This window comes from Camellia sinensis, chromosome 13 (assembly GCF_055761805.1).
Source record: "Camellia sinensis isolate YWXY chromosome 13, ASM5576180v1, whole genome shotgun sequence".
In the NCBI taxonomy this organism is placed as follows: Eukaryota; Viridiplantae; Streptophyta; class Magnoliopsida; order Ericales; family Theaceae; genus Camellia; species Camellia sinensis.
In genome coordinates, this window is record NC_138973.1 from 138,773,284 (window position 1) to 138,800,276 (window position 26,993).

Sequence of the window (26,993 nt, forward strand, 5' to 3'; positions counted from 1 at the left end):
TTCTCAGGCCTTGGACAATGGTGTTTTGTTGAATTCCATTTCTTAATGTGAACAAAAAGGGACAATTTCTTTTTACAATTGAATTTAAGATTTGAGAAAAAGAAAAGAAAAGAAAAAAAAAAATCATATTACAATAATTTTTAAAAAGTGTGAATATTTTTAAGAGGTATGAATATTCAACACTAACTTTCGTATATTTCAAAAATTCAAACTATTTTGTTAATTGAAAGTATATGTAGAGACCTTAATTTTTAGTAATTATATTTTAAATCTTAAGTTTTCGATTATTTCATTTTAGCTCCTGATTTCTTCGAACTTTGCAATTAAGCCCAACGAAACCCGATTATTTTTTCTGGCATTTATTTAATTACAAATAAATATTTGTGTACTATTGTATAATTTATTTCAATTTAAACCCTAGATTTTATATAATTTTCAATTAATGCATTTTCTTTTTTCTTCTTCCTCGTTTTATTATTTTTCTTTTACGATTTGTTGTTGTCAAGCCCCTAACTACTAAAAATCAAACATTTTGTGTCACGACTCAAGCCTGCCCTTAAAAGTTTGGATCATGACCGGTTAGTAACCTCTTGATTACTTACGGCCTTAGACAAATTACAATTTTTTTTTTTATAATAGCAGGGCCTAAGCGGAAGCAAATAAAATAAAAGAACGTCCATTGAATAGTACTTATATGCCAGGATTTTAAACATTACATATACAGAAAGTTCACATACACAGTTCATACATGCAAGTACGAGTCATGCAAGTATTTACTAGGAGGTAGCAACCTAACAGTCACCAAGGACTTCACAAAAATGTAGCATCAAAGGAAATCCCCAAAAGACAAAAGGCTCCAACAAGACAAAAGGCTCCAACTTTGGAGACTTAACAAAACAGGCCCATCACAAGGCTCCTAAAGTTGACCTAGGGCTGACCTCTGAGCTGATCACCTACATAATATATAAATACGGAGTAAGTAAGGCTTAGCGAGTAATAATAATATAAGGAGGTTCATGTGAATGACCACATGTTTTGGAGAATATAGATATAAATCATATACATGTCTTATTCATAATCATATTCCAGAACGGCCTTGGGCCCACGTAAAACAGAACAGCCTTGGGCCCAACATAATATGGAATGGCCTTAGGCCCAACATAATACAGAACGGCCGTAGGCCCAACATAATACATAACGGCCTCAGGCGCAACATGTCAACAGCAAGGTTGTTAAGATTGCGATCCGGATCGTAGGATCGTACGATCCTACGACTCATTATACACTATTCGATCCGGATCGTACATCAGATCGACCCCAGAGCAGGATCGTGGTGGGATCGACAGGATCGGTAGGATCGCATTTGGATCGCGACTCCATGCGATCCAGATTTGAAGCATTTTTTGGACAACTTAAAAGCCAAATCGGGACCTAAAGTGAGAGAAGAGAAGCAAAGCAGATTAGGGCAAACGAAGAAGACTGACCTGGGGAAAGAGAGATTCAAGCATTCAACATCAAACGAAGCTGCTTCCTCTTCCTCAGGTACGCTGCTTCCTCTTCTTCTTCTTCTTCTTCTTCTTCTTCTCCCTCTCTCTTCTTCACTGCGATGCGACTCCACTCCATGTGTCTGCTGCTCTGTTTTTTTTTCTTCGAATTCGAAGACTCTTCTTTCTTTCTTCACTGATCTCTCCTTTCTTCACTGAATCTCCTTCGGTGATTTTTTTTTTTTTTTTGGCTCTCATTTATTTATTTATTTATTTTTGGTTCTGATTTATTTATTTATTTATTTTTGGTTCTGTAAATTACCTCTTAATTATTTATTTTTGTTTTGTAAAAAAAATACTAAAAACAACTGAAAAATCATTCTTCATCAATAAAGAAATTTTATTATGTGAATCAACATCTTGATATGATTTGAGCACCTTATTGTTATAAAGCTCTTTAGATGACCAAGTCATTATCTTATTTATTTATTTATTTATTTCTTTATTGAATCACCTCTTATTTATTTTTTTCCTTCACTAAATCACATTCATTTTGGGGCATTAGTCTTCCACATGCCAACATGCTAAAATATTATTAAATTAAAATTATATTAACATGTTAGGAATTACGATAAATAATTAAGAATTTAGGATGAATTGTGATATTAAATATATTTAAATTAAAATTAGATTAAAAAGTTAGAAATTACAACAAATAAGCAAATATTTAGGATTAATTTTGATCTAAATTATAATTAAATAAAAATTAAAATAAAAAGTTAAGAATTACAATAAATAATTAAAATTTTATAATTAATTGTGATTAATTGAATTAATATTAGATATTATAAATTATGTATAGGAGAGAAGAGAGATAAATAAAATAACAAAAAAAAAAATATAGAATTGAAAGTATTACAGTCATTTGACCTTTATAATTTTTTAGTTTTTTGATAAGTCATTTTACCTTTATAATTAACATTGTATTTTGATTTAAAAACATATAAAAAATTTCTAACTATATTTAAATAATAAGGATGAAATATTGTGACCTCAAATCATATTGTGACCTTTATTTAGTTTGTTTTGTTTTCATTAAGAAACAATGACAATGGTGTGCAAGTGTTGGTATTTGGTTTTATTATGTTTTTTACTTCTTTTTTTGAAAAAAAATGTTTGAATGCTGCATTGAATTGCTATATTTCTTTTTGGGGGGGCTTATTCTATATATATTTTGATAGTATTATTTAGTCATATAAAAATTATTGCATTTTTTTATCATTTTAGTAGGATCTTGCGATCCTCGATCTGATCCTACGATCCGATCCGACAGACCCCCAAAACGATCCTGCGTAGGATCCCGATCTTAACAACCTTGGTCAACAGCTGTTCATTATAAGGTAGATGAAACATCAACATGTCTCCATTTCCCTCGGCCTTAGGGCCATTAGTCATAAACAATCCATATCAGACATAACGGCCTCGGGTCCATCATACATATAGAAACAGAACGATCTCGGGTTCATGTCATATGTCATTGTAATACAATGCTCCATCATTTCAATCAAAACACAAGTTATATAAAGTATGTGAATGCACATGAAAACATGTGAAAATCATGCAAACAGATGCCCAAAGTTAGAAAAACAGAGCGAAAATGAAAACCAGAACTGCCCTGAAAACTGCACGTGCGGCTATCACTTCCACACATGCAGAACCTCACCGCACGTGTAATTAAAGCAGAAGCAAAAGTGAAGCAGGGGAAAATGTCCCGCACGTGTGGAATAGGTTTAAAACCAGTCCGAAAATCTGCTTTGAACTTGGAACTCACCCTTTTGCAAAATTAACTTCATTTTCATGCAACTCAAAGCCCAAATCTCTTCAAAACAGGTTGAATTTAACATACCAAACCTTAAACAAAAATCACAACTTTAAATCAAAACTCAATTTCACACTTGAAAGATCAATTTAAGAGTTAGGGCACAAAAATCATAAAACATACACTTTGAGAGTTCCAAGCTCACTTTCATGGAAAATCCCTTTTGAAATCTTAAAGAATCATAGGAATCATGCAAGGAATCAAGTTATGAACATGAATTTCATGATATAATGCCATAAATTCAAAGAGTCAACATCTTCTTGCTTTATATAACAAAACACATGCATGTGATCATATATAATCCTTAAACACCTTCTTTTGCACTTAATCTTCAAGGTTTATGAGGTAAAACCTTACCTAAAGTCTTCATAGCTACTTAATCCTGCATAATCTTGATGTATTCTAGCTTGATCTTGAGCCTCTTCTTCCATATTTTCCTTTCTCTCTCTATTTCTCTCTCTCTAGAATGAGAGTTCACTCTCCCTCTCTAGGATAACTCTTCAGAATTTTCCCCTCACAAAATGGGAGGATATGAGTTCAAAAGGTGACTTATATCACATATATATATATATATATATGTGTGTGTGTGTGTGTGTGTGTGTGTATAGCTAGGACACTTGCCAAACACGCCTTAACGAATCAGACCGAATCAATTTTCAATTAAATTTTCCAAATGGTTCTAAATATTTCCATTAGCATATCTATGTACTCAATTTCGGTTTTTGAACCCATTAAAAAAAAATGAATTTTATTTACCAAAAAAAAAGTCATCAATTTCAGTTTCAAAGTCGTAAACTCAACAAATAATTCCTCAATTCAAATTGATATAATTAAAATAAAGCACATTAACCCATAATTAAATAAAGATAAATTTCTGATACGTATTTTAGGGCCGTTACATTTTGCGACGGTCTCAAACGTTGCAAAAAGTCCACATTACATCACAAAAGACTTTTTACGATAGAGTAGCGATGGAAAATGGGGGGTGGCACAAGGGGGTGTGACAAAAAGTATTTGTGACGGGTCGCTTTCTTGTAGTGACGACAAATCAATGTTTTTTGCGACAGTTTAACCTGACACAAAAAAGCGAGAAAAACATCACTTTTAGCGACGGTTTAGGATGCCATCACCAAAAAAAATTTTGGAGACGGTAGTTGACGTCGCTAACAGTATTATTAGCGGCGGTCTAAAACATGGCAAAAAAATAGAATTAAATCAATAATGTATTCACAACAGTTTAAACCATCGCTAAAGAATTGAACTAATATGTATATGCGACAAGTTAACCAGTCACTAATAAAATGTAAGGAAATGATGATTACATTAGCAACGTTTATTACTGTCGAAAAAAAAAATCATAAAATAATATATATTATTAATTCAATCTCTGTACAAATTATTAATATTTTCTAAAATAAAATACATCCACATCCACCTCCACATCCACACACATCCACATTCACATTCACAAAATTATATATATGAACAATAATATATATGTACCCTGCAACAATACAGTGTCAACCACACATTCTTTACAAAAATATAGAAAACATCCTCTAACAATACTAATAATTTTTATAATTCAAGAACTCAAATTTGTATCTAAAACAAAACAAAAGTATCGACAGTACAAATAAAAAAACTTATATATTATAATTTGTTTTAGTATCAATAGTAAACTCTAATATCGATATACGGAGATATCATCAAGTACACAAAAGGGTAGAATCTACAAAAAGAAAAAAATATATTTACAATATAATAAATTTCAAACTTACAAAAAATGAAAAAAAAAATGATATTTATTTCAATAAATAAATAAGATTGTAACATATACATGAATTAAGTGCTACACGATGTATCTTCCAACAATTTCTCCAATTGTTCTTAGACCTTGGATGGTGTTTCCAAACGAGCGTTCGGTTTTTTCACTTTTGTCAAGTTTTGTAACATATACATGAATCGAGCAACACATAATGTATCTTCCATAATGTGTGTCAAGTTTTGTTAACATCCGACACCGTTTGACCATTTTAGTGTGTCAACAGGTTCGGAAAAGAGTTTCTAAAAGACAAGTTTTCACAAACGGGAATTAGGCTCGAGATTCAAAATTGGGAATCGGTTTCGAGTCTTGTCTTTTCCTACAAGTCATTTGTGCCTAATTAGTCGTGTGTGTCTAGTTTCGTTGACATCCAACGCCGTTTGAGTATTTAGTGAGTCAACCGGTTCATAAAAAAAGTTTCTAATGGACAAGTTTTCACAAATGAAAATTAGGGTCTAGATTCAAAATAAGGAATTGGTTTCGAGTCTCATCTTTTCCTAGAAGTAATTTGTGCTTAGTTAGTCAAGTATGTCAAGTTTTGTTTACATGCGACGCCATTTGAGCCTTTTAGTGAGTCAACCGGTTCGAAAAAAGAGTTTCTAAAGGACAAGTTTTTACAAAAAGAAATTAGGCTCTAAATTCAAAACTGGGAATCGATTTCGAGTCCAGTTTTTTCCTACAAGTAATTTGTGCCTAGTTAGTCAAGTGTGTCAAGTTTCGTTGACATCTGACGCCGTTTGAGCATTTTAGTGAGTCAACCGGTTCGGAAAAAGAGTTTTTAAAGGACAAGTTTTCACAAACGAAAATTAGGCTCTAGATTCAAAGTCGGGAATCGATTTTGAGTCCTGTCTTTTCTTACAAGTCATTTGTACATAGTTAGTCGTATGTATCAAGTTTTGTTTACATGCGACACTGTTTGAGCATTTTAGTGACTCAACCGGTTTGGAAAAAGAGTTTTTAAAGGACAAATTTTCACAAACAGAAATTAAGCTCTAAATTCAAAACCGAAAATCAGTTTCGAGTCCAGTATTTTCCTAGAAGTAATTTGTGCCTAGTTAGTCAAGTGTCTCAAGTTTCATTTACATCCGACACCATTTGACCATTTTAGTGTGTCAACCAGTTTGAAAAAGAGTTTCTAAAGGATAACTTTTCACAAACAGCAATTAGGCTCCATATTCAAAATCGAGAATTGATTTCGAGTTCCGTCTTTTCCTACAAGTCATTTGTGCCTAGTTAGTCATGTGTCAAGTTTTATTGACATCCGACGCCGTTTGAGCATTTTAGTGAGTCAACCGGTTCGGAAAAAGAGTTTCTAAAAAACAAATATTCACAAACGAAAATTAGGCTCTAGATTCAGAACTAGGAATCGTTTTCGAGTTTTGTCTTTCTTACAAGTCATTTGTGCCTAGTTAGTCATGAGTGTCAAGTGTCGTTGACATCTGTTTCCGTTTGACTATTTTAGTGTATCAACCAATTCGGAAAAAGAGTTTCTAAGGGATAAGTTTTCACAAATGGGAATTAGGCTCTAGATTCAAAAACGGGAATCGGTTTCAAGTCCTATCTTTTCCTACAAGTCATTTGTGCCTCGTTAGTCGTGTGTGTCAAGTTTCGTTGACATCTGACGCCGCTTGAGCATTTTAGTGTGTCAACTAGTTCTCACTATTTCGTTGTAATTGGTAATGTCAGACAAACTTATAAGATCAATATCACAATGTGTGAATATCAATTATTAAGATTGGTTAAACAAACTAGTGCCATATTATACCATAAAATCAATATATTTAAATACGAACCCATTATTGAAAATATTTTTGAAATCCAGTGTCTGTTAACAACAATTAAATTATGTACAGATAAGAAACACTTCATAATATTGAATTCCCAAATTGGGTTTCTATAATCTATTTTGAATTACATTTTAAGTTATGTTCCAATTAAAGTATTGGGGTTTCTATTACACACTGATTCAGACCATTTGCATATTATTCCAGAATCGCATATACATACATAATTTCTAGCAACATTGCAACGCCATAGAAATGGGTTTGCCAGAGAAATACTAATTTGTCAAACCTAGTAAAGGAAGAATGATGAAGAGAGAATACCCTTTTAGTTTGGCATTTGAAGGGTTTGAGATTGAATTGATGGATAAATTGAGCCGAGGAACTAACCAGAAAGGCATCAACCAACAATCTATGAAAATGATTTGCTTCTGATTAAATCTCATTTACAAGCCACTACATAGCATTCAACTCCACCTGCAATTTAGAATCCAAAATTTTAATAAGAACAAAAATATTTTTAAAAAATTATAAAAATAGAAATGTAATATATACACATTTATTATACATTCCCTAGAATACTAACTCCTATAACAAAATTGAAAAAGAAAACAGAGTTAATGGCTAGTAGAAAGCTCTCAATTCCCATACCATAATGAGTATAGAAAGCAAAATTTTACAAAAAATTAAATTCAAAGATGGTAAATAAGATAAACAGCCTTGAATGTGATCAAAGCAAAAATTAGAAAAAAGAAAAAACCAAAATGGCACTGAGAAGAATTGGAGATTGGTCAGCATCATAAATACCCTGTAAAACCATAAAAAATATGCTTTAGTACAAGTATCCATCAATTGAAAAAGAAATATATATATATATATATATATATAATGCTTCTAAGCCATTCAATTACAATGCCTATGGAAGAAGGCAATAAATAAATTAGATGGGCATTTGTCAATCGATATGATAATCCTACAATATGTGAAAAGAAGATAGTGAGAATGCTCAATTTTATTTACAAATTCAAAGTATAGCATTAGAAAAATATAGCATACTCATTGGCCATCATTGTGAAAAATATAGCATTAGAAAACCAAAATGCAGAACTCCTCAATGCACTAATTTTCACAAGAGTAATAACATGAAAGTGATACAGCATGTCATGTAAGAATGCAAAATATATCCAGTATTACCCAGATTGCACCAAAATTCAAGTCTCAAGAAGGCAAACCAATCGTTTATTGTACATAGAAATAAGTACATAAGTACCAGATCATTACTAGCAAGGTTGCTGCCATTGTAGGGAGCAAACCTCCAAGCTAGTGTCACCGCCAGCTTTGCTGATGATGTGAGATCTTCAGATCTGCCTCCAAAACACAGTCAAAAGAATAAAGCCTCCTGCAAAACTCCATCAAATTTTGGGACCCAAAAAAAAAACAAATTTGTGCTTACCAATTTGTCCATAAATCAACACCAATTGAATTAAAATCACTTCAAAACAAACAAACCTCAATACATTCCTTACGAGAATGTGAATCAATCCAAACACACATGCATAGCTTCAGATCAAATCTAAATTACAAACATACCAAGAATGTCAAAAGCAACTGAACTATAAACCACTTCAAAACAACTCCTTACTGGATTCATCTATACTTATTATGATAATTAAACGTCATTAAAACCCCAACTAGAAGTGCAATGTAGTGCCTTGATTGAATTTATGCAATAAAAACAAAAACCCAATAAATTCCAAAGAGATTCAACAGAATTCCTCAGAATTAGCTTAGCAAAACAGTAGACCAACATGTATTGATATCAAAACTCCATTTCTACTCAAATTCAATAGAACTTACAAGGCTACAAATGAGAAATTGAACTAGCAAAGGCAAAAGCAGTAGTGATCGACATCAGAATCAATGAGAAAGCATAACATTTTAGATACTCAAGGAGAATAGGATCTGAAGAGAAAACAAAAGAAATGTATGAATTTGTTTAATTAACTCTTGAGACAATCGAAGACAAAGAAGGAAGTTGATAGACCGCGTGAAAACAATCTGTAATATATGTAGAGAAAGAGTAAAGAGAGAGAGAGAGAGATTGGGGAGATCGAAGACCTACTTCCTAATAAATGTAGAGAAAAAGCAGAGAGAGAGAATGTGTGTGAGTAGACAATCACTCGGGCCCTGTCTGTTTCGGGATATGAGTTTGGGATTGAATTAATAGTCTAATAAAATTATTAATTTGATATTTGATTAAATAATTAAAGTACGGATTAATTATTTTAAACTTGATTATTAATTAAAATAGGATATATAATTCAACATATTCATAATCTTAAAGACTATTAATCATGGAAATGCTAATCTAGTCCAACCAAACAAATATAGCCTCAATGTAAAGCAATTTAAGATGGGGGAATAATTAGTAGAATGTACAAAAAGGCATTTGCATTACACTGAAATGAAAAAAAAGATTCATTTCCTAAAATCCCAGGCAATAGTGAAAATGAGCCGCAATGGCAGAAAGCTCAGGATTAGGTTGGTTTGTTAGCAGACCTTGTTCTATCTGTACTTACTATGCTGATGTAAACAAAGCATCCCTTCGCTTTCCTTCCCTTCCCACCACAATCAGTTTGACATAGGTGAGAAATCATCTTCATCCTTTATGCTAGACTTATTTATTTTGATAATTTATTTAATTATATTTTAATTTATTTGAAAGAAAAAAATAGAATTTAAAATTTATTTTGATGATTATATTTTAATTTATTTAAAAAAAAAATAGAATCAAAATTTATTTTGTCTCATTATTTCTCACCTAAACCTTTATCCTAAATGTTGTTAGAATATATTTAATATTTGATTAAATCAGGAGTTCAAACAGTCCAAAACAGAGGTTCAAACAGCTCAGCATAACAGCAGTTCAAAAAGTTCAAAAGGTTTAAGTGGAAGATATTCAAATTTGTAATAATGGAGTAAAAGATATTCAAATTGGTAATGATGGAAGTACAACGGCTAAAAACGGCTATAAATTCAAATGACTACAACGGCTATAAATGGCTATAAATTCAAATGAATACAACGGCTATAAACGGCTATAATTTTCATTATATATACCAAAGCTTCTAATGTAAACAAGTTACAAAAAACCTGAAAATATTTTTTGATCTATAATCACTCACATCTATTCTAAAAAATTATGCACTGAGCCTTATAGCTTTAAACCCGTCTTTCTTGTGTGAGGTTTACAGAAAAACCAAAGCCTTATTTTATATATCTATCTTTGAGAGATATTTATTGTAAGCTTTCTTTGAAATCAAAAATACCATTTCATCTTATAAAAGTGTTGCAAACACTGTGTTCTTGAAATCTTGAGAGTGATTGTGAATCATCTAACATTTGTAAGGGTTTAGGCTTGTGAAATCTGTGTAAAGTCCGTGAAAGATTGCTCCATTTGTAAAGAAGTTGCTAGCACCCTTATGAAGCTAGAAGATAGTGGAAAATCTCAAGTGAAACTTGTAGAGTGGACGTAGGCCGAGTTAAAGCCGAACCACTATAAATTTGTTTGTCTCTCTCTCCCTTATCTCTTTATTTTATTTTAAATTGCCATAGCTATATTTCACATTTTTACTATGCTAAAATCATTAACTGACATAGTTGTTAAGACACTTGTTTTAATTATTTTTATTTCATTAATTATATTTATCTGTTGTGCTAATCATAATTTTTATTAGGGTATTATTAATTTTAATTGTAAAAACCTAATTCACCCCCCCTCTTAGATTGTCTTTTGAGTAACACTTTAGACGGTACAATGATTTTGCCATAACCCTAATGTCCAAAACAGAAGGGCTCAAACATAATCCTAAACCCTGGGCACGAAAGAGAAGACTGAAATATTAAGGAGAGGATATGAGAAGATAGGAGGGTTACCTCGACGCTGAAGGTTCACCCATGTCATTGATGTTGCCACTGCGAGCGAGAGAGAGAGAGAGAGGCGCGAAAGTGGAAACTTAGAGGATAAAGTTTTTGCGACGGTTTGAAAGGCCATCGCAAATTAACAAAAAGGAAAAAATATAAAATCCTTTGCAATGGTTTCGGTTATCCGTCTCTAATAATAGTATTTATCCAGTGCCTTTTTTGGTGATAATCGCTTACCGTTGCAAAAAATGATTTCGCGATGAATTTTTTTACTGTTGCAAAAGCTTGTTTTTGTGACAATTTTTAAACCATTGCAAAAAGTTCCATGTCTAAAGCCCTCTTTTCTAGTAGAAAGGCCTCAACTTTAGAATTTTATAACAAATTTCTTAGTTCCTCGTTTATTCATGAATTAAACCTTAGTTTTTGATTATTGTCATTCTTGCTCGATTATTCACTTTTAATTATAAAGCGAAGTAGCATAATCTGAATTATCTTTCCTATTACTATTATAATTAATTCTATACTTGAAATATTTATTTTAATTTATAAAATTTAGTCAACAACCTCACGCTTAATTAATATTGCACATTAGCTTCAAATTCATTACTTTATATATAAAAAGGTACACCTCAATATAATAATCTTTTTCCACAAATATCTACAATATTTTAAGGCGTAAATGTACAAGAAAAAAAAAAAGGAGAGAAAAACCTCAAAAATCCCTTGCACATGGCCGACCATCTCATATGAATATATTATAGTGTACTTTTGTAAACACATTACATAAATCATGGAAAAGTCTGTCCTAAAGACCAAGAATCAAAGAGTTATGCTTGTACCTCTAGTTCCAAACAAACTAACCCCAATTAAATCATGTCTTAAACCGTATTTAAACATCTTCACCAACCTCTATTTCATTACCTTTCAACTAAATCCAAATCTATTCCATTCCATTCCAACCAAGGGTACTTTAGACTTTTCACCACAATTTTCTTATATATAGAACCACTCCCTTAGCACATTTTGCACACTTAAGCATACACACACACATTTTGTCTAGAAGGAGAGAGAAGAGAGCAAGGTATGAGCTTGGGAGCAAGCATGAAGAAAGAAAAAGAGAGAAATTCTTGTCCAAACTTACCAATCTGGCAAACAAGTAAGCCATCACACACTCTATTATTTTCTTTTCTCTTCTAAATACATGGTATTATGTGCTTATAATATAGTTTTCATATGTTTATGTATAGGGTTCTTGTGTTTAAATAGGAGAGATTGAGTTTTGTTGATCACCTTACTTGTGTTCATTCTTTGTTGAAGCAAAATCACAATTTTGTATCCTTTTAGTGCATCATTATTAAAGGCACACCTTCAAACTAAAAGTTTGAGTTTTTAATATATTATTTGGCATGTTTTTATCATATGAGAAGTGTAAAACTACCCATGATTATAACTCTTATTTTAAGTTTTGAGCACAAAAAATTAGTATTTTCAGTCCATTTTCAAAAATTCTAGAAAAATGCAAAAAAAATCTCCTTGAGCTCATTTTTTAATCAAAATCTTTCTTAAAGTGTTAAATTTCAAATAAAATTGGTTTAGTCGAAATGACTAAGTAGTTGAGAGCAAAATCGATTTTTGTAATAGCCGAAGAATCTAGACAGAGCTGGAGCATTTCATCAAAAACTAAAAATTTGGAAAGGCTATCCCACTTCCAAATTAATTTGAAAACTAGAAAAAATTCTCTACAAACCCTAAAGAGGCCAAGTCTTTGGGACCATTAAAGATACCTTTTTGATAGTTATTTCCAAAGTGATTCAAATTTGGAAATTTGTTGCAATTATTGTTTTCATGCTCTTAGTTGATTGAATGTGCCTTTTACTAATTGATCAAGCTTTGGTTTATCACCTTTGTGTGATTGTTGTTGTAATTCTTTAAATTTATGTCATGAAATGTTTATACTTGTGCAATATTTGTTATTTCAATAGCTTGTTCTAACCCAAGCATAATATACTTAATACACAGGGAAACTTAAAAGGGGTGGTGCTGGGTTTTCGATCACTGAGATAATTTTTATGAGATAATATCATGCTAACTTCAATTATTGATTAATGGGATGTGTTCCCTATTTGAGGAATAAGTCTTGCAAAAGTGATTTGTTTTGGTACCCTTGAATGGATCGGTTGTATTCAGACCTTAGGTGGTTATTGATATTTGGTGTTATAAGGTTGGGTAGGTTTTCGGTGTTGACCCATGTTTTACTGTCTCTTTTGAGGTCCTCGGTTGGCGCTACACGGTAGATAACCGTTGTGGTTGGGAGGATGAAATCTCTTTGGGAGATTTCTAGTTTACTAACACTTCACATTGTAATCCCTTGAACTATTGACTTGGCTTTTATACTTCAATGTTTATGTTATTTGTGATTTTGTATTGGATTGGAAAAGAGGGATGGGGTGTGTATGAGCTTACTAGGCATTCCAACCTCATGCATTTCATGCCAGGTGTTGAAGAATTTTACTGATGATTGTGCTGCATACATGTTTAGAAGAAATTAGAACTTAATTTTGTTTAAGTCCATCTTGTAATCATATCTTTGGAATGTAATATTGATGGAACTATTTATTTTGTAACTAAGGCATAACTTTTATAACTAGAACAAGGCATGATGACGGTGACCCAATATGTGGCTAAGTTGAAGAAGTTAGCCCAACATACAACCCAATACGTAGCAGACAACGAAGAGAAAGCGCAAAAATTTGAATGTGTGTAGACACCCCATTTTTGACTGTCCTCAAGACTTGGACGTCATCATTTGAACACTTGATGATCATCCATACTCGTGTTCGTTTTGAGTTCTCGGAGGTCTCGGTCGCGCACCTTGCCTCAAGATCTCTCAACTTGTCTATTTTTTGCTTGGTTGTGGACCAAACACTTCTGTTTTTGCTTCTGAGGGAAGAGGGTGGCTTGTTGGCCATCCCCTCAACCCATCGGCCAAAGCTTGAAGCCATCGACCAAAAGTGTTAGCCGATCAGCACATTATTTGGTCGATCGGCACTTATGTTGGTCGATCGGCCATATTTTCTGGCCGAACCCTGTTCATCTACTTTATGCAGATATTTTATGCCAGCTGTCACAGCTAACATGCACAACTCCCTCCCTCCATACACGTGTATGGAGGGATTTGCCCCTTGACTTAGCTTCTCCTAGAAGCTTTGAATTTGGAATTCTATAAGAAGGGAGCTCCTCCTCTCTTCTCAGAGGTTTTGAAAATCTAAGATATAAGATATATATATCTCTCTCTATATATTTGACCTCTCTCTCTTGTTTAGTGCTTGTTCTTGCTCTAAAGTGTAGTATTGTCTTACTATTGCACACAAACATCTACTAGAACACCATCTTTGGTTGCTGAGGTGCTAAGGAGTTGGTGTTAGAGTTCTTAAGGTGGTTTTGATTAGAGAAAGGTGCTGGAGCCTTGTTCTTGAAGGTGTTCTTCAAGGGTGAGCATTCTTGCTTTAGATACCCCATTTTGGCTTAAGCTTTTAGCCCATTTTGCTTATTGTTTTAAGCTTAACTATAAACTACAATAAGTTCTATTTTTGCATACTTTAGATCTTTGATTAAGGTCATTTTTATGTTTGGGGTTGTTTACCCCCTCTTAAGCCTTGTTTGGCCTTGTTCTTGTGCTTTATTTTTAAGCTTTGAGATCACTTTGTTTTGGCCTTCTCACAACTAAAATCCAGAAGGATTTCAGTGGTGGGGATGGTGTTTTAAGGTCTCAAAAAGGAGAGGGTCATCCCCTCTCCTTGTTGGCTTGTATGCTGGTATAAATGGCTTATATTGTAGCATGTTTGCTTAGCATGTTTTAGCTCTATTTCAGCAAGTATTTGGTGTTATTTTATCATGCTTTACCTCTATTTTGAGTTGGTTTAGTTGGCTTTTACATGCTTCATGTACTTGTCTTGCAATCTTCTCATTTGCCTTAACATGCATCTTGTGATTAGACTATCATTCTTGCATATTTTGGCTCAACTCCATGAAGCTTTTTGTCATGATTTACCATGTTTAAGCTCTGTTTGGTGTTGTTTTGATCATATATGTCATGCTTTATATAGCTACCATGCAATCTAGCTTGTTAGCTTTGAGTGTCCAAGTCACTAGCATGCTTTACTTGGGCCATTTTAGTGATTTGGCATCACTTGTTATGTTGTTTCAGTCCATATAGTATGCTCATATACTTGCACTTATCACTCATTTAATGCTTTAAAGAGTTGATGTTCTATGCCTCATGAATGGGTCATTGTGTGTGCCATCATGCTTAGGCCTTTGGGATGCCATCTAAGTGGGTTTTCGGGCTCACTTTGACATGCCATAACTCTGTTTTTCATTGCTTAAGTCATGCCATGTTTGGTTTTAATAAGTGTAGTGTAACACCCCTTTTATAGCCTTGCATGCCTCATGCTTTTGGACTTGTATTCTAGCTTGTGTTGGCTAGTTTCGAGCATGTTTTTGGTCTTGTATTGACCTGCCTTAGGACTATTTTGAGTGCCCTTGGCCCTTTGGGGCTTGCTTCATGTGGCCATGGTTTGAGTCCTTTAGCTAGCCTTAAGCTTTGGACTTCCTTGTACGCTTTACTTACTTCGTTTGGTTGATTTGGCATCATTCCTCACATATTTTCAGAGCTTAGTACATTGCCACATTCTCATGTTGTCACACCTTGCTCATGCTTGAGAGTTGTGTCTTATTGCCTAGCTTATGGGCCAATTAGCATACTTGTTTGTTTTGCATTTTGGTACCATCATTTTAGCACTATTGGCCACTGATTTTGGGCATGGCTGAGGTCTATCCATCTTTAGTTTAAGTCCATTTTACCATGTTGTCTTATGCTTGTCTCATTTTGTATGTTGTTGCATACTTTTTCACATTTACATGCCTTGCATGTTTGCATGTTCATGTTGCATATTACCATGTTGTTCAAAGTTATTACTTTACATCATGCTTATATGTTTGTCACGTACTTGGTCCATTACATGTTATTACATGCTTACTAATTGACATGTTGTTGCATGCTCAACCACCTTGCATACTTGTTAGATTACATGTCATTGCATGCTTGTTGTTGGTATTGTTGTTGCATATCTATTACATTGTATGCATGCATGTTTGTATGCTTGGATTTCATGTTGTTGTATATTTACTAGTTTGCATGTTGTCACATGCTTGATAGGGTTGCGTTGCATTGTGTGTGCATTGCCTTGCCTCTTGATCACACATGTTAGAGGTTAAGGTCCCCTTGTGTGTTTTTGTGCATTTCATTTGATATTGAATTGCACACTTGGCTCCTTTAGCCATCATGCATTGAAATGCGTGATTGATGGTCCGAGGGTCGAGAACTACACACCTTCGAGTCTTAAACATGATAAGGGGTGTAGTTGTGCAGACATTGTCTTGTAAATCTATTGCCATGCTATGTTTGTCCTCTGCTACAGCAACAGGAGCTTTTCACAAGAAGAAATGGTCGATCGACCATATTCAGTGCCGATCGGCAGAAAACATTTGGCCGAGAGCCTTATTTTTGGTCGATGACCAATTTTCCATGGCTGATAGCCCTATATTTTGGCCGATGGTCTCTCAGCATGCCCACAAGGTGGTTCAGAAGTGTCACAGAAGTTGGCACAGTTTTCAGAGGTACAAAGCAGTGCAAACAGAGGCAACATGAAGCATGGCGATGGATTTCTGAGCAAAGCCGTCCGAGCATGCATTCATCCCTCGTCTCGAGGCCATTTCAGTGTTTTAATAACTTAGAATAGTTATTTATTTCGATTTGGTTGTGAAATTAATTAATTAGCTTATTAGTTAGTTAATTAGATGATTTGTATTATTCTTTTGGTCCCTCCGTCGAGAGGGCGCAATCATGTAATAAGCGTGCGTGTGTGTGATGCATGTCTTCCAACCCCGATTTCTTTCTCCCTTTTACTTAACCGCTTACGATGGTTAGTTTTAGGGCATATTTTGTTTAGCATACTTTATGCTTTGCATGCGTGCATCCATTCATCTGTTTTGCATACATCAGGCTCGACGCATCATATTAACTGCATTGTGTTTCAATTCCTACTTGAATACATGCATCGAGTTGTCAAATCTCATATGCCATCTTAGAATAGCCGAGCCTATTTCTAGTTACATTTTGTATGTGTTGCATTAGCCATCTTAACATGAGCTAGGATCATGCATTTGATTACTAACTAGTTTTTGTTTTGGCTCGGAATATACTGTAAGTTTCTATGCTTTAGCATCTTGTATGTGTGTGAATGTTAACATGACAACATGCTTGCCATGAGGCTAATTGCTTATGTGATATAACTGCCTGAATGCCTGTGGGTGAAGGTTGGATTACTTGAATTGGAACGATTCAATGAAATTCGTGTTTTAGCCTACTTGCGAGTAGTAAACTTCAAATCATTTCCAAACAAACGGATATGTGATGCTTTGTTCCAAATTATGCGATCTAGTCTATACTGGTATACTGTGCGCATCACATAATAAGATTAGCTAATTAACCGGAATAAGAACACATGTGTTTTCAAAAACAAGATATCATGCTTAGTACATGCCGATCTTTGATCGGGCGAGCGGGGGTGCTCATAGATGACCTTCCCCAATCGTAACCAAGTTCCCGAGCCGAGGCAACTTTGGTGATGACGGACACGTGGCCTTAAGCAACGAGTCAGGGTTTCCTAAATTTCCCCAAATAAATATTTAGGTAGCGACTCTGTATCTGGCAAAGCAGTCCATGTTTGGCACTTCTTTCTTAAAAATCAGTTTTCCAAAACGATTTGCCAGTTTTGGACTCTTTGGTGATTTATCGGTCTCGCATTGCATTTTGCAGGATTAGATTCAGAACCGTGACATTTGAGTCCAAACTGTAGTAGCAAAGCCTAAGGGCGCGTCTACAATGGGATCTAGACCCTACAATCAAAGGAAGAGTTTTGCCCTTACAACTTTCCATTTTTGTGGATGTGGTGGACATGGCACTAGGCATAGAATAGGAGGTGGTAGATACTAGACAGATTTGGAGCCTGAAAAATGAGAACCAATCCAATGCGGGGATGGAAAGAAATAGTTGAAAGCAAGCAGCACATAAGTCGTATATAAGAGAACCTCAACAATCCTAACCCCAGCAGCTACAACAACATATAAATGATGGTTTTCAAGCACAACCAGCTTGGTTGATCCAGTGTTATCATTGTCAACAGATGGGACACAAGAGATTCGAATGTCCTCAACTGACCAGAAATCAAGAAAAACGTTCTGGTGCAAATATGCATGCTATCAACAGGCAACGACCATAGGTAACTAAGCTGAGAATTGTTGGGAAACAAAATTTCAAGGCAGAGAACAATCGAAGGTCTAGAACAGTTAATAGGCCAATCGGCAAAGTATTTGCGCTACGAGATAGAGGAAACAAAGATCTCACCACACAGAAAACGAGCAATACACCACATACGGACTCGAGGAATCACAGTATGAGCCATAGGTAACCTAGGAAAAATGTAACTAGGATAATAGTTAGAATTCCTTTAGAATGACTTTTTGTAATCCGAATATAGATGTGTAAATCGTTTTTATGAATCCAATCTCGGTGTCTTGGAAGTCGTATTTCACAATTTTCGAGTACATGCTTTATTCATCACCTTCCTTTGTATTTACAGGGTGTGTTAGCTAATTAGAATTTGTATGCAAACCCTTAGGAATTGTTTGTGCATTGAATTTCAATCCCCGAGGCATAAATAGGTCTAACTCCAGAATCATCTTGGACATAGATTAATCATCCATACACCAAGTCGTGATTGATGGCTACCAGAAGAATGAGATGACTTATGCATCCAATAAGACTTTTATTGTTTAAGGGGATAGACCAACTCCCATGATTCAAACAGATTGACAAATGCAATGACTTTAGCACCGGAGGATCAATAAGATTAATTCTTAACAAGTATGTGGACCACTACATCAGGAATTGGCAACACAAGCCTTTAGCGACATCATTACCTATCCCACGAGCAGTTTAGAATTTTCCTGAACCAAAGAAGATTGACGCACCCCTCTTATGTCATTAATTGGAAAGAAATTCATTTCTAAATGCTACTATTATGACGAGACCAGTGGTGGCTTTGGACAAAAAGGAAAATAACGTAAGAGAGAAAGATGATCCAGATGATTAAAGTACGTTGGCAAATTCTATTTGGAAGCATGATGACGCAATACCGACAAAATATACGTAACTTTTTAAGGCTTGAGGAAATGGCTTAAATTTCAAGGACGAAATTTGTTTAAGAGAGATATGTTGTGAGGCCCCTAACTTTTGTAAACCCTATTAAGGCCTCAACTTTAGAATTTTTATAATAAAGTTCTTAGTTCCTCGTTTATTCGCGAATTAAACCCTAGTTTCCAGTTATCGCTGTTCTCGCTCAATTATTCACTTTTAATTCTAAAGCGAAGTAGTATAATCCGAATTATCTTTACTATCGCTATTTTAATTAATTCTATACTTGAAATGGTATTTTAATTTGTAAATTTAGTCAATGCCCTCACACTTAACTAATATTGCACATTAGCCTCAAATTCATTACTTTATATATAAGAAGGTACACCTTAATATAATAATCTTTTTCCACAAATAACTACAATATTTTAAGGTGTATTTGTAAATAAATAAATAAATAAAAAGAAAAGAAAAGAAAAAGAAAGAAAAACCTCAAAAATCCCTTGCACATGGCTGGCCATCTCATATGAATATATTGTAGTGTACCTTTGCAAACACATTACATGAATCATGGAAAAATTTATCCTAAAGACCAAGAATCAAAGAGTTATGCATGTACCTCTAGTTCCAAACAAACTAACCCTAATTAAATCATGCCTTAAACCCTATGTAAACATCTTAACCAACCTTTATTCTATTACCTTTAACTAAATCCAAATCTATTCCATTCCATTCCAACCAAAGGCACTTTAGACTTTTCATCACAATTTTTCTATAAATAGAACCACTCACTTAGCACATTTTGCGCACTTTAGCATACACACACAGACATACACATATTTCGGCTAGTTGGAAAGAAAGGAGAGCAAGGTGTGAGCTTGGGAGAAATGAGGAACAAAGAAAAAGGGAGAAAACTTTGTCCAAACTTAGCAATCTAGCAAACAAGTAAGCCACCACCACTCTGTTATTTTCTTTTCTCTTCTAAATACATGATATTATGTGCTTAGATTATAATTTTCATATGTTTATGTATAGGGTTCTTGTGTTTAAATAGGAGACATTGTGTGACAACCTCATCACATATTATACCTTTAATCCTTTAATTTTGCATGCGCTTTTGTGCTTAGAGTAAATCTGAATGCTAATTATGTGTTTAATATGATTCTTGCATTCATATATGTTAGCTGCAGGAATATCTATTGTGATTTCTGTTATAATCTGAAATTGAAGGCCTTAATGGCATCAAAAACCGGAATTGATTAATTTATTGTGAATTTAATTTTTATAACCTAACGAGAAGTTTGATTAAAATTTACTAAATTAATTAGATTAAACTAATTAAAATTAAGTGTAATTAGTTAATCTTAAATCTTAATTAACACCTTAATCTAATCCTCATGTATATATATGTTGTAATTAAGAGTTTGAACCCCTTAATCATAAATTGAACTCAAAATTCTGAGAAGACGAAGAATTCTAGAGAGAGAGTGAAAGCAAGTTAGAGAGAGAGGCAAGAAAACTTGAAATTCTTGGCTAGAGACTTGGAGGTTGAGAAGAAAGACTCAAGATTTTATTACAAGCTTAATTCAAGACCTTAGGTAAGTGTCTAACTCCTAATTTATGAATCTAAGCCATAAATATGTGAATTCAAGAGGTTAATGTGATTAAATGTAAGAATTGAGCTAGAATTGTTAGAATTGAAGTCTATTTATACATGCATGCATGATTTGAAAAGTTCTATTATTTTTTAACATAATTTTATTATCTAAGCTTGAATTGAAAGTTATTTCACACATGCATCTTTAATTTATAAAGTTTTAAAGTTAGATTTCATGTTTTTGAAGTCTTGGAAAAGAATTTGAAGTCTATTGATACATGCATGAGAATTCGAGCTTCATTTTGAAGAATTCTTGACGTTTTGAGCTAAGGGTTTGAAGTTGAGTACATGATTATGTTTTTGAAAGAGTTTCTAAGTGTTCTTTTAAGTTGTGAATAAGCAATGCAAGTTCATGATTTGAAACTATGTGTTTTGAAGCTCAACTCTGTTATGGAAATTTCAGAATTCGGCCTCACCACCTGAGAGAACAATTTGTCGCTCGAGCACACATCTCATGCATCCAATAGTTTTGCAGAGTTTTGTTGTTGGCCCGAGTGACCAAGTTGACGCTCAAGCTACCTCAGTTCATTTTGCACATTGGCTTGAGCTATCATCGAGTATAGATTTGGACTGCCCCGTACTTTTGTAGACCATGTGGTTCGCTCGAGCGACCAATGTTGCGCTCGAGTGAAGTGTCTTGTTTCAACATATTTTGAAAAGTCATGTTTTACCCATTTTGGTATCTCATCCCTTTCTAAACATTCTTAGGCATTAATTGAGCCTCCTAAATGAATCTATGAGTTAGAATGGGACTTAAAAGAATTGAATAAGTTAAAGAACGATCTGGTTAAGCAATATGATTCAATGCGTGTATGTTTATGAATTATGTAGGATCATCTGCAATGATGTGTCAACAACCGAATCACTGTGAGTAATATCTTAGTAAAGACATTTTCTTATTTATTCTATTTTCTGAATATCCTAATGTGGTAAGTTTTTTGAACCTATGATTTTGCAAGTGTGAATGAGTGTTTATCTGTCTGATCAACATGATATTTGTAAATGTGATTGATAAGAAACGAATATGTATGATTGACCTAAGGTCATTCCATATATTTGAAATGGACCTAAGGTCATTTTGCATATCTAACAAGATGTACCTAAGGTCGTTCCTAATATTTGATAAGTCTGAATATATGTTATGAGTTAACCAAATGGTTATTATACAGCTGTAAATGATTGGACCCGAGGTCGTTCTGTTAAGATACGATTTGTTCTATTTTGTACATCTGTTAAACGTTGGACCCGAGGTCGTTTTTCTATCTGTTGGGCCTAAGGTCATGCTATTATGACACAAAATTATTACGATGAGTATGATTTTACTTAAACATTAGAACTCATTCATATACCCCTTTATTCTGATGTTATTCACTGGGCCTTCGCTTACTCCATTATACATATGTATGTAGGTGAGTAGCGGGATGTTCAGCCCTAGTGAACCTGTGGAGGAATACCGAGTTTTTGTGGAGTCAGCCAAGGGTGCCTCATGCATAAGGGTGTGCATGGTGCGGGTCGGTGTGGTTTAGGAGAAAAATAGAAATCGTATGGCAAGTCATCAATTGATAAAAGTGTCATTAGAAATTGCCCTTTTTTTTTTACCAAAAACCGGTGGTTTGGTTGGCAAATAATGACGGATTTGCCTTGGTGGTTGAGGCAGATTGGCAGTTTATAAAAAATATAATTCCCTCATCCATGGTCTATTACAAAATAAAAAATTTACAATGATGATGAAAGTGACATAAATAAATTATTATTTTTATATCAATATGGGTAATATAAATTATTTGTCTAACAGTAATTGAGATGAGAGTAACATAAATTCTAAAGCTAATCCACATAAATTTATCAAAGTAACATAAACTCTAACTCTGAATCCCAAATTAAAATAAATAAATAAAAATTATCAATATGATTTTTAAATAAAAAAATTAAAGAAAAAGGCACGGAGAGATAAAGGGCATAAAAGATAAATTATTTATTTGAGAGAGAGAAAGAAAGAGCAGAGAAAGAGATAGAGAGCACAGAGTTGATTAATAGAGAGAGCGAGAGGAGTTTAGTAGTGTAGAAGAGAATGACAACAGAGAGAGAGAGAGAGAGAGAGAAAAAACAAAAAGACACGTACCGATCGGCGATCGACAAGTGAAGAGCAGAGACAACACGTGGAGAACAGCGACGGCGAGTGAAGACCAGCGATGGTGAGTGAATCGGTGGTGATAGCAAGGCTATGGTAGCGCTGATCACAAGGTAAGGAAAATGAACAAGACTAAAGACCTCAAACTAGCAGCAATGATGAACGAGATGAGATGTTTGGGTTTTTATTAGGTTTAATTTAGAAATTATTGTTTGTGTGTGAGTATATCTACATTTGGTATGATACATGTAATCTAATGGTTGAAATGTTATTGTTGTTGGATCATGTGTATATAGCAGAATTTGAGAAATTATCTATCTGGCGGGTTTGGTCGTTTTCGTAGGCGGGTTGGCATTTTCCAACTGCCACCCGCGCCGATCCACCACTGCTGGGACTCTAACTCACCCAATCTGCCTGCCAGAGTTGAAAAGATGCGTGGTTCGGTGCGATTTTGGCGGTATTGTGCGGAACCCTACTCACACACGAGGCTTTTGTCTTTTGATTTTTTTTTGTTCCTTCGTTTTCTTTTGTTGGCCATGTATGGCCATGGATGTATTTAAGTTTTGAGTTTGTATGAAAATGGCCTCGTGAATGGTCTTAGTTTTGTAATAGCTTTTGTATATAAATGGATGTGAGTTATTAACTAAACGAGATGCCTTTGATATGCCATATATACACAGCTTATTGGACAAAATTTGCTAGTCTGCTTCCACTTCTGGCCCCCTTATTATTAAATATGATTTGATTTCCATCTGAGGCCGTAGATAATCTCATGCTTACTAACTGATTATGATCCAAACCTCTAGGGACGGGTTTGGGTCATGACAGATTGAGTTTTGTTGATCACCTTACTTGTGTTCATTCTTTATTGAAGCAAAATCACAAATTTCTATCCTTTTAGTGCATCATTTTTTAAGGCACACCTTCAAACTAAAATATGAGTTTTTAATACATTATTTGGCATGATTTTATCATATGAGAAGTGTAAAATTACCCATGGTTGCCTCTTTTCCTTATAACTCTTTTTATTTTAAGTTTTGAGCACAAAAGATCGGTTTTTTCAGTCCATTTTCAAAAATTCTAGAAAAATGTAAAAAAATCTCCTTGAGCTCATTTTTAAATCAAAATATTCCTTAAAGTTTTAACTTTCAAATAAAATTTGTTTTAGAGGAAATGAACGAGTAGTTGAGTACAAAATCAATTTTCGTAACAGCCAACAAATCAGAACAGTGCTTGAGCATTTCATCACAAACTAAAAATCTAGAAAGGCTATTCCACTTCCGTAAATTAATTTGAAAAATAGACAAAATTTTCTACAAACCCTAAAGAGATCAAGTCTTTGGGACCATTAAAAATACCTTTTTGATAGTTATTTCCAAAGTGATTCAAATTTGGAAATTTGTTACAATTATTGTTTTCATGCTCTTAGTTGATTGAATGTGCCCTTTATTAATTGATCAAGCTTTGATTTATCATCTATGTATGATTGCTGTTGTAATTCTTTAAATTTATGTCATAAAATGTTTATCCTTATGTATTATTTGTTATTTCAATAGCTTGTTCTAACCCAAGCATAATATACTTAATACAAAGGGAAACTTAAAAGGGGTGGTGCTAGGTTTTCGATCACTGAGATAATTTTTATGAGATAATATCATGCTAACTTCAACTATTGATTGGTGGGATGTGTTCCCTATTCGAGGAATAAGTCTTACAATAGTAGTTTGTTTTGGTACCCTTGAATGGATCGGCTGTATTCAGACCCTAGGTGGTTATTGATATTTGGTGTTATAAGGTTGGGTAGGTTTTCGATGTTGACCCATGTTTTACCATCTCTTTTGAGTTCCTTGGTTGGATTCGGGGTAAGGTCTGCAAAATAGCAAAATAAGGGATACAGAATAATCCGAATCCAATTCTTGTGGTTGAGAAGATGAAATCTCTTTGAGGGATTTCTAGTTTACTAACACTTAACATTGTAATCCTTGGAACTATTGACTTGGCTTTTATGCTTCAATGTTTATGTTATTTGTGATTTTGTATAGGATTGGGAAAAATGGAAGGGGTGTGCATGAGTTTACTGGGCATTCCAAGCACATAGTGTTTCATGCCAGGTGTTGAATTTACCCAGACGATTATGCTGCAAAAATTTTCGAGGACATGTGGCTATCTTACAAGAAATTAGAACTTATTTTTCTTTAAGTGCATCTTGTAATCATATTTTCGGAATGTAATATTGATGGAACTATTTATTTTGTAACTAAGGCATAACTTTTGTTTGGTATATGATCTTGTGTAGACATATCTGTGGGATGTCCCAAACGGGGGGTTCCGAGTGCGCCTGACAGTTGGAACCCTCTATGTAACACCCCAAAGAATGCCACTTACTATAACTATATGATTATCCATCCTTGAATACTCTAAGTCAAATTAACTTCTCATTATACAAAATACTTAAGGTAAAGCTTAGAAATGAGTAGTTAGAAAGTTTTGAACATGTGAATTTCACTATGAACTGTTAAGACTTAGGAACTAGTCACCTCTTGAACATAACAAGCAAGTGTGTATCACATCAATAGCATTTTTACATGACATGATCGAATACTTAGCTTAATTTAATTACCTTACAATACTCTAGAGATAGAAATATGAATTGATGAGATGAAACCTTAGAAGATGAGTTCACTTGGCAAGAAACTTAGAAGTGAAAGACATGCCTTAATAAAACAAACTTTTGAAGAGAAATACTTGAAGATTACTAAGAATTAGAGGACACCTTAAGTTTAAAAATTATGAATGCCAGGATGTGCCCATGCATTAATTGAGGAGCTTAAAGGCCTTAAACTAATGTACTTGTCATTTTGATGCTAAGTGTCATTTTGCTAATCAAGATTAGTGCTAATTAAGTAAGATCAGTGAGCCTTAATCAAGATTAATTAAGTTAAGGAAGATTAAGTTTAAACTTGATTAATTAGAGACTAACCTCGATTAATTTTAACTAAGATTGATTAATTAAACTAATGATGGAGATTAAGGAATTGATGAAGCAAACACATAGATGATGCAACACACGCCTTCCCTTTTTGTCTCAATTAGCCTTTTGTCTTAGTTGTCATATAAGATGAAATCAAAGATTAGAAAATCTGCTGGAGAAAGAAAGAGCTAGAAGAAAGGAGAAGAAAAGAAAAAGAACAAGAAGAAATGAGAAAGAAGAGAGTTTGAGGAAATCAACCTAGAACACCACTTTGATCATCCAAAAGGTAAGTTTGAACGCTAAATCTTGTAATAATCCTATCTACCATCTAAGATTGAAAAGAAGTCAAGATTTAATTGAGTAAATAAAGAAGAAATGAGGGAAATAATGGAAAAGAGATGAATGAGGTTGAAAAACAAGCTAGGTGATTGGAATCCTTGATATTTTGATCATGATTGTGATGTTCTTGTTGCATAGGAATCCTTTATGTTTTCATGAAGATTTCAAGAGTTTTGTAAGTTTGAATTCATGCTTTGAAAGAATAAAAAGAAAGGTTTGGAAAATAAAATAGGTTTGAAGATTTGTTGTGAAAATCATTTTTAATTTGGTTTGAACCTTGAAATATTGCATACAAATGTTTTTCAATGGATTTTCTATCATTAATTTATATTTTGAGACTTGAAATATCATGATTTAAAGCTTTAGGTAGAAGAGAATGGAAGAAAATACCAAGAACACACACTAACCCATTTTGCTTGCTTGAAACCATTCATGCAGCCAGAATTTCGCGCGAAGGGATTGAAATTACACTGTCGATGGTAGTCACTGCCTCAATCCACATGAGTGGATTTTCTAGGCTTAACAAATCCGCTCGAGTTAAATTTCCAGCACATTCACCATATTTCATCCTTTTAGCTTGTTTTGAAGCACCAGACCTCATTATACTCTTTTGAGACCTAAAATAGGATTGAATAAGGCTTATAAGCTATAAAAGCTATGTTTGGGTGACTACTCAAGCGATCATTTGGTCACTTGAGCGTAGATTTGTAGCTCCAAGTATCTCGCAGGTCTACTGTAGAGACCA

At 33.9% G+C, this 26,993-nt stretch overlaps 1 protein-coding gene across 43 annotated transcripts in view; it reads right to left on the reverse strand.

Annotated features, from left to right (window-relative positions):
* LOC114319160 (putative aldo-keto reductase 1) overlaps positions 1 to 23,098 on the reverse strand; it is a 31,476-nt gene extending 8,378 nt beyond the window's left edge. For 8 of the 43 annotated variants that reach the window (XR_014349638.1, XR_014349655.1, XR_014349636.1 and 5 more), the window contains exons 1-2: positions 8,240 to 8,542; positions 7,294 to 7,446 (exon numbers count right to left, since the gene is read on the reverse strand). Coding sequence is in view for 2 of the 43 variants with exons in the window: in XM_082903524.1 (XP_082759650.1) it covers positions 1,485 to 1,508 (24 nt within the window). In the remaining 41 variants the exon portion in view is untranslated. Of the gene's footprint in view, positions 1 to 1,484; positions 1,669 to 7,293; positions 7,450 to 7,729; positions 7,778 to 8,239; positions 8,543 to 8,826; positions 9,134 to 22,929 lie in introns of those variants that run through there. The other 35 variants (XR_014349661.1, XR_014349666.1, XR_014349646.1 and 32 more) reach the window with 18 other exon arrangements.
* Between the last annotated feature and the right edge of the window lie 3,895 nt (positions 23,099 to 26,993).